We start from the raw sequence: 9,206 nt of genomic DNA on the forward strand, positions 1-9,206 counted from the left end.
AAGGTTCTTCAGATTACAAAAATGCAAGAAAGAGATGGTTCTTTAAAGAACCTTTGACTGAATGGTTCTTTGTGGAACCATAAATGGTTCTTCTATGGCATCGCTTGAAGAACCTTTTGAAGCACCTTGATTTTTAAGAGTGTATAGGAACTGTATTTAATTTCATAACTCGAAAATAAAAGCTAAGCCAGCAGTAGTGGTCTGTCTGCCTGTCTGTCTGTCTGTCTGTCTATCTATCTATCTATCTATCTATCTGTCTGTCTGTCTATCTAGACATAACTACTTTTCCTATATTAAAGGCTTTCTATAACATTTTGAATTTTTATTTTTTTGGTTTCTGATCAAGTAAATTCAGCTTTTTTTAGTTAAATTTTTAGTTGTTCTCTGGCAAAAGGGTACATAAGCCAAAATCAGCTTTTTTTTTTTTTTTTAAAGTAAAATTCGTTTTTCTCTGGTAAATGGGAATATGATAAGCCAAATTCAGCTTTTTATTTAGTTCAGTTTTTAGTTGGTCTCTGTTAAATCGGTACATGATAAGTCAAAACACTGTTTGCATGATGTACACAGGATTCTTTCATTATTTATTTATTTACCCTAGTGCTCATGAAACAATGCATCCCATAAAAATCTGTCCCAGAAACAAGTGCCCTCTAATGGCAGGACATGTAACCGCCAAGATCCAAGACCACTCTCCTTGAACATGTCACGTGTGAAGTAAGGCAAAGCAGCGGAGCTGATGATTTATTGTTAAGAGACATTGTGTTTACAGTACATGCAGAATTCCTGGCCTGTGACACTATGATGATTGTTTCTATAGGAGATGTGGCTGACAAAATCACACACCAGAAGCATATACAACCTCTGTCAATAAACAGAAAGAACTGTCTTTATGAAAGCTATGTGAAGCACTCAACACAAAGCAAGTACTTTCCAATGCTCTTCCAGTGTGATACGGACGGTCTCCATCTGCTGGTAGAATCATGGAGGCTACATGATCAGTGCAAACTTTAAACATACTGATGTATGAAAGCGCACCATCATGTTATAAAGGTCAAAGTACTTTGTTAAACCCAAAGCACATGCTGAGGTGTTATTCTGCAACAGATGTTCTGAATAATAAAACATTAAATACAAGTGTGTGTGGGTGCATGTTCACAACCCAACAAGAAATGGTGTTTATAACACATCTTAGAGTAAAATGTGTTATGAATAAAGTGTTTATTTAAAATTTTTTCAATAAAAATGCTGAGCGGGACATGATTTTATCCATCAGGAACTGACTGGATTGTGAAAGATGGTTGTTACACACCTGAACGAGTCAGGTGGTTAGGGATGTGAAAAACAAAGAGGCCTTCAAAGAGGGAAGACATTTCTAAAGCATACATGTAACTATATTTTGATAAAACATTATGATGAATCCTGACATTATAATCATGACATAGAGGAACTTCAATATAGTGAATAATGTCAATTTTGTGCATGTCTGATGAAATGCCACTGAAGTGTGAACCAAAGTAACTTGATACAAAGTAATTCAATGAAGACATTTTTAAGAATACTGCACTGCATAAAGCAGCTCTTGTATTCATGAAGTCCAGGGAATGTCAATAATTATCCTTATGAATAAGTATAACAGCATATCTAATCTCATACAGTGTCTGATCCAAAGTCTTTCTCCATTGTCAGGCCAGTTTTATTGCTCCTAAGAAGGTGGAATCCCCATCCAGAGAGATATTTGCATGGGTTCGAGGTATCAGAAGCTCCAGTCTGTCCCCAGAGTCCAACTTCACTACGCCTGCACATCACACGCTCAGTTACATTCATTTGTAATAACAGATACATTATATATTTATTCATATATGCATAGTACTTCTATATAAGACATTTACATCACATTAATAGTATGCACAGCAATACATTATATGTAAAATACACACTTTGAAAGTAAAAAGTAATTATGATATGTCATATTTGGAATTTTCGGAATATATTTGTCATGCATTTACTGGTCTTATGCTATTTCTGGACTTCCTGACTGTGTGGTAACAAATGTGGTCTCGTTTCTGTCACTGGGTGCTTGTCACAAAAGAACATGTCTGGGTCATATTTCAACCCAAAACCACAAGAAAGAAATAAGAATGTAAGCAATTATATTTTGCTTAAAGGAAATGGAGCTTATTTTCGGACCAAAAGGTTCCTACATTTTTGTTGATGTAATTTGAAAAAAAAAAAAAAATCTCATTATACATCATCATATATTAAAAGCACCGATATTATAATATATATTCATAATAATGAAAATGAGATTTACACGTAAAGTGTCCAGATACATTACACTCTTTTGTAACACTGATACAGTAGCAGGACTTTCCACGCTCACCTCCAGTGTAGCAGGTGTTGAAGTGATTCACTCGATTCATGCTCTGAATACAGCGGAACAGAACAACGTGCTGACTCTCGTCTCCGACGACGTTCTTCTTTATACGAATCACGATGTGGCCCATAGCGAACGTAGAGTCTGTGTAGTAAACCTGGGAAAAGGAGAGCTTGAAATGAGGAAAAAAACACTGAGCACGGTGTTGGGATGTTTCAACAAGGCCAAAAAACTCAAGAATGTGTCATACATTGAGAATGTATATACCTGACTATAGATAAAGAAGAATCCTTCCTCTTTGACTAAAATGGTGCCCTGCTCTTCCTCCAGAGCTGTGCCACGCTTCAGTCCGACTTGCCATGGGATGGCTGTGCATATTTCCAAAGCAAACTCTGACAAAATAAGTAAATAAATAAAAAGTAATTTTTACTGTTGGGTCAGATCAAGATTTTAAATGTCTCTTCCTTCCATAATAGTTTAAATATTACGATAGAAACATAAAACAATCTGAGCTGGCATGTGCCACTCATACTGTTAAGATCCAACACAATATCATGGCACTTCATAGGTATTTTACGTTTTAGCGAATTATACGTTTTTGTACGAGTGACAGTTATGTTTAGAGGTTGGGTAAGGAGTGGTCTCTATGCTCATTTTTATTTTTTTATTTTACATTTTCATACATTTCATACATTCCACATCGTACGATTTCATACGAAATTGCCACTTCGTAAATTAATAAATTTTTCTTGTGAGATTAGGCTGTAAGATCAGACCAAAATAATCAGGGACTTTGTTCAAATTAAATGCTGTGCCCTATTTTAACACTAGGATTTCTCAGATGGATATGCAGAGTAGTAGGTGCTACATCTCTGCAGCTTTCCTCTTATTGCCTCACCACTGCAAGTTTCTGGACAGACATCACTGACATGTTATGGATGACGTGTTGATGAATTTGTCAGTGTGGCGCCACAAAATTGCAGAACATGTAATTGAAGGCCAGTTATAACAAATTATCTTTTTGGACTGGAAATGAAGTTTTGAGTTCTGAAAGTTACAGTGTGTTTTCACAGTACAATGAACTCTTTCATGACTCTAGCAAAAAGCAAGGTCATAACTGATAAAATGGATCACTTGAATGCAATTTAACTTAAGTCTATGCCAAATTTCATGGTATAAAAATACATTTACAATACTACGATTTTACAAACTCCTTCAGTACCCTTCTGGAAGGTTTTTCTCCTGTTGTTTGCCATCATTTGTAAACAGGGCTGGGATTCTGTGGAAAGATGTTTTCATAGGGTAAAAAATGACTGAACGTAAATGCATTATTATTAAACATTTCTTAAAGTATTGTCTGTAAGGGAAGAATGATTATGGCGGTGCAACTTCAATAATAATATTATAAGGGTTTTGCATTCAGTGACTCATAAAGCAACAGGATATGCAAATGTCTAATGGTGCACTTTTGCACCATGTGCATGTTTTTTTTTTTTTTATTTATTGAGTGGTTTTAATCTTACACCATCTGTGCTCCGCACCATTCCTGTCAGTATACACAAAAAAACCCCCACAGCTCTTCTCAGTTAACACTCAAAAAAGAAAAGCCGAGACAAATATCACGGAATAAGCAGAAGTGTGCGCTTGCCTGCTTTGTTTGACGTATGACCCAGGCTCCTTTTTGACAGGACAGTATGGTCTGTTACGGTATCACCCATCTCAGTCTGCTGCAGATACTGTACACAGACAACCAGAAATCCTGCTGAATATAAACAGCTCAGACATCTTCTATAAGATTACATTTCAAGATGGTCTGTTACTGGCGCAGAACTCATAAAGATGGTCATTGTGTGTGGTAGATTATAATGGACAATTTGACCAGCATGAAAGTGCTCAAAATATATCTGCATTTAGGTAGGTCATTAGCTAAACCAGTTTAGCTATTTTTTTTTTTTCACAATTAGTTTGAAACAAGTTGATGGGACTGGGGCTAGTTGTCATACTTTTTATTCTAGTGAATATTTCTCATGTCAGGAATATTTCTGAAAAGTCCATTTCTGTATAGGGGGACATACCTTAATGTCTTTTGACTTATTCAAAATGGGAACCCCGCTATTAAACAGGCTATTTAACAACTTTTCAGCAAAACTAAAAAACAGTAACTGTAACTGAATCACCAGATAATTCCACCAGTAATTCATTAAACAGTAAAAAATTGCACTTAATTGAGCTGGGCAATGACACTATTGCCTTCTGTTGAGCTGCTTATAGTAGAACTGAACTTGTTTCATAATTGATGATCAGAGCCGGGTAGATTACTTACAAATTGTAATACATTACTGATTACACATTATGAAACATGATGAAAACTGTAATCTAGGTTACTCATTTTAGGTAATTTATTCTGACTAATTTTTAGATAACTTTTTTAAACATACCATTGAATGTACCATATTGATATAAAAAAAGCAATGAGAAAATAATATTCCTTTTTTTTCAACATCATAAAATGGATTAAAAATTACATTAAACCAGGATTTTCCAAACTTGGCTTAATATAAGAACAGTAGTGGGTTTGTGAGTTGATACAAAGCTAATCATTAATTAAACACTAAAAACTGAAATATTTGTTTACCTGCATGCCAATGTGACCGTTAAGCGACATCGAACAGTAAACATGCCAATGTGTTGTTAAATTATTGAAACATTAACTTCCTCAGAGATATAATTTGAAAAAGTGGTTTTGGCTTACAACAACATTTGGGAATCCATTTAAAAGCAGAATTAGGGAGAATCATTAAATTATGAATGATTTCCTGCCATTGTGTGAATAATATGTAACCATGTAATCCATAAAAAGTAACTGTAATCTGATTATGAGCACTTGATTTTTTAAAATCTGATTACATACTGTAATCCAGATTACATGTAATCAGTTACTACACCCAGCTCAGTTGATGAACTTTACAACACATTATTAGTTCCTGTTTAGAGGACATGCATTCTCCAACAAGCCATAGGACTCTTGATTCCAAACATTACATTAACCGAGATATAATTCTTCAGACAGTTTTCCCAAGTGACAACTAACTGCTACTAATGCAGTTCCTTCAAATTCCATCACTTTTAAAAGACACAACATTTTAGAAGGACATTTGATGTACATGTATTGTGGTCCAAACCTCAATTCTCTCTTTGCTCTCTTCTTCTTCCTGCTGATCGGTTTGTTTTTCTGCCCCCTCTACGGGTTCTTCTAGTGTCCCGCTTTGCTCCTCTCTCTTGCGGACCACCTCAGCTCTCAAACCCTCCACCTCAGCCTGCAGGGCCAGCACATGGTACAGGGAGATCACAGACAGGGAAGAGGAGGTGATGGCAGCAATCACCAGCACTAGAAACAGCCAGGGCAACCTTCTCCTTTCACCCCGACCTGGACCAACATCTTCAGCAGGCATGGTGGAAACAAACTTTTAGAAAATATGGTTAGTAGTGAACAAATGTAGCCTGAACAGCAAATATACAGATTCTGAAGAAGCTCCATTTCTTTAAGGATCTCAACCCACCTCAAAACATCATCCTTACAGTGAGAGGTTTCTACTCAGAAAGAAGCCTGTCTGGAGTTTTTTGTTATGCCTGCTGAATCCAATTCACCTTCAAATGGCATGAATATTCCTCTGAAGCACTTAGCATACATTTCTTTAAGAAAAATCCTGGATCAGACTCTGACACATAACTACCCTTCCTCTTCAAGCTGATATTTGTTGATGTGGTATAGAGGAAAACTCCTGGGATCAGTTGAAGTCAAACTTAGTACAAAAGCGACTGCACTCACCAAAAATGTCCTGTCTGCAACAGTTCTCCAGCTAACAGTCTGGTTTTTGTGTCCCTTTCCTGCCAAGCTGTCCACACCCACAGTATTCAACACTGCACTGCAACCGAAAGTTGCTTTGTCACCACTTGCTTTGTGGCTGTTCCGACAAACTGCGTCAAATGTGCAAAGATAAATAGCAGATAAATGAAAATGTCATACATAGACGTGTTAACCATAAATGAATAGCACATAAGAAAGAATATAAATGACAGTGACAAGCAAAAGGAAAGCTATTCTTGGTATAAAATCAAGCATAAACAAAAAAAAAAACATCAGTTTCGTTCTTTTTAAAGTGGAGTTTCCACAGTGAAAACCAGAAACAGGAACCATCGGCTTCAAAGTACAAATAGACTCATGCAGCCAAGTTATCAGAAGGGTTTGATTTCTTTATTGCATGTCACCACACAGAAAATAGAAAGTGTGATTCAATTGTATGTACATGAACAAATTATTTGAATAGAAAATCCATAGCTCAAAACACGAATGTCGAAAGAATAAGAAAACCCTCCTTGCACATTCAGAACTGAATCTTTCCGCTCTGCTATTTACTGTAAAAAGCAAATATAAAACATGAGCAGCACTTTATATTATTTCATATATTCAGTTTATGAACAAGATGAAATGAGATTTCAACATACAAACTAGCCCCAGAGAATGGCCAGAACATGCCAATGGTGTGTTAGTCAAATCTAGTAAACTCTTAAGTAGTATTTTCATTATTTCATCATATTTCAGCATCTTTGTTTCAAGGTTTACACTCATCCACACAGACATTCAATAAGGTATCATGGCACGTCACTTTGAGTTCAACTAAATGTCACATTGCAAATCATTTTAATTAGAAATTATTTCCTATAAGGTTTAGAGGCAGTTCTTATGAATTAGTCCTATACGATCAATAATGACCATTACGAATATTTCTTTTAAAATCAAAAGGCCAATAAACTGATGCACAAAAGTATCTTATGTATAGAAACCATCCAAATGCTGACGTCTTGGGAACTTTTTCTCTTGCATTGGCTGGTTCCACTTCTTACTCAATTACAGCTGTCCTGTCACTACATAACTAATAACCATAAATAATACTAGACATAACTGAAGACATCTAAAGCTCAGCTGTGCTACTATACAATCTCGTAAGCACCCTTGAGAACGACGGGGCCCAAAAGAGCCCGTCAAATCCCGAAAGGTGGACTTTGGAAGCCTGACATAACCTCTGGATTGAAGATAGCAATATTAGCATGCAAACTGACATAGGATCACTCTGCCTTGAAATCTGTCATCTTAAAATTCACAGGCAGTTTTCACGCATTACAACAGACGTGAGCGTAAAAGTGCATCAGAGCTAAACGAAATGTGCGGAGCAATCTAAAGCATGCAATAATTACAGACTTGGATGTTCATGGATCCAACACTACATAATGGGCCAGTTTTGCAAAGTCCACCGTTCACTTTTAATGGGTGCTTGACAGTCAACCATCAATGTGAGACTACAGAAACACAAACCTCATGTCCTTACCCCTGATTCGATACATTAAATAGTTGAGAAAAATGATAATTTTGCCAGCATTTACTCTTCCAAACTGGTATGATTTTCTTTCTTCTGTGGAACACAAAAGGAGACATTTCAAAGGTGCTGGTTGCTCTTCAACTACGATGAATGAGGACAGAATCTTTCAAGATGACTTGCGGTCTATATTCCATAGACATATAATAGCTTTCTATAAGGAATAGACTGAAATTTTATTTGTTCTTCACTGAATCATCATGAGTTCATGAGAGAACCTTCTGAATGAATCTGTTTTGCAACAAATATCTCATAATTCTGACAGATTCAACTCACTGGAAAAGAGTTTTTAGTATACAGCAAAACTTCTCAGCTGCCTTTCATTGTGTGACTTAAAAATTGGCCATATGACTGGCCATATGTTGAAGATCCTTAGACTTTTATTAATGAGTCCTTTTGAAGAAGCTTGAGTCTTCTACCTGCAACTGCATGGAAAAGAGTGACTAATGTACTCTTCAAAATTTCTCCTTTTTGTTCCACTGAAAAAAAAAAAAGTCATACAGGTATGGAAAGGCATAAATGGTGAGTAAATGATGGCAATTTTCATTATTTCATAATTTTTGCGTTAATTAACCCTTACATTGTTGTGAATGTTTCTGCTTTTTAAAGGAAAATGCAAGAAAATGGATGTGACAGTGCAACAGTCACCAATGGGCAGGTTTTTCAGCATGATCCAAACAAAACAGGTCACTGGTAAAGATCTGATGTTAAGCACTTGACCTTATTAAAAGAAGGGAAATATCTTATTTGCTAGTTGTGCAAATGGACTGTGCTTGGAACACTGTCAAGCAGCTGCTATGTGCGATTTCACTCTAACTTTCAGAAGATCACTAAGCCTGAGAGAGAGTAAACAAACTTTAGGCTTGTTGTGTTGGTATTTTCATACAGTGCTCATAGTGAACTGTAGCCCACATGAAAATCAGTATAGAAATCTATACTTCTCACACACAGCTCCATATGCAAATCCAAAACATGGGATCAAACCACAATGAGCCGATTTCCTGAGTGGATTTTAAACCTTCTGTAAAAAAGAAGGCAGTGTGATAAAATAAAGCTCCAAAACATTACAGTCGGGTACAGAAGATTGAATGCATGAAATGCCATAGACAAAGATGAGTGAACTAGGATCAGTTGCCCCTGGTCCATTTAACTGTATTCACTGGAATTTAAAAGGCAAAAAATTATTTTAATGAGCCCTCTGTTCTATTAAAAATAAAAGCCGAGAAAAAGCAACAACTCCATCGACATTCATAAATGATATTGTAATTTTCCTGTCGTTCTGTAAAATAAAATAAAAAAGACAATAATAATGATAATATTAATTACCCTACAACAGCTCTATTAATACATTTATTATAACATTCACACATAGTGTTCAAATTGGGATCTGTAATATA

General features: G+C 35.9%; 1 protein-coding gene across 2 annotated transcripts; it reads right to left on the reverse strand.

The window, feature by feature from the left end:
• Positions 1 to 217: 217 nt before the first annotated feature.
• On the reverse strand, positions 218 to 6,391 carry tnfsf13b (TNF superfamily member 13b). 2 transcript variants are annotated; one of them, XM_016486457.1, is made up of 7 exons: positions 5,935 to 6,391; positions 5,557 to 5,838; positions 4,023 to 4,110; positions 3,597 to 3,653; positions 2,642 to 2,766; positions 2,381 to 2,531; positions 218 to 1,795 (listed from the first exon to the last, which is right to left on the reverse strand). In XM_016486457.1, exons 2-7 carry the CDS (start codon positions 5,824 to 5,826, stop codon positions 1,683 to 1,685), a joined length of 804 nt encoding a protein of 267 aa, XP_016341943.1. In that variant the 5' UTR covers positions 5,827 to 5,838; positions 5,935 to 6,391; the 3' UTR covers positions 218 to 1,682. The 2 variants fall into 2 exon arrangements, with proteins under 2 accessions (XP_016341943.1, XP_016341942.1); XM_016486456.1 differs by having other exon boundaries at positions 2,381 to 2,546.
• Positions 6,392 to 9,206: the final 2,815 nt, after the last annotated feature.

The sequence above is a fragment of the Sinocyclocheilus anshuiensis genome, unplaced genomic scaffold (genome assembly GCF_001515605.1).
Source record: "Sinocyclocheilus anshuiensis isolate Anshui unplaced genomic scaffold, SAMN03320099.WGS_v1.1 scaffold9, whole genome shotgun sequence".
Classification (NCBI taxonomy): Eukaryota; Metazoa; Chordata; class Actinopteri; order Cypriniformes; family Cyprinidae; genus Sinocyclocheilus; species Sinocyclocheilus anshuiensis.

What these genes read in the sequence shown, in the direction of transcription:
- tnfsf13b (XM_016486456.1), bottom strand. Translation starts at nt 5,826, where the DNA reads ATGCCTGCTGAAGATGTTGGTCCAGGTCGGGGTGAAAGGAGAAGGTTG. An exon ending in AGAGCAAAGAGAGAATTGAG is followed by an intron (nt 4,111 to 5,556) that starts GTTTGGACCACA and finishes GTCTGTGTACAG; the next exon opens with TATCTGCAGCAGACTGAGAT. An exon ending in GAGAAAAACCTTCCAGAAGG is followed by an intron (nt 2,767 to 3,596) that starts GTACTGAAGGAG and finishes TTATTTTGTCAG; the next exon opens with AGTTTGCTTTGGAAATATGC.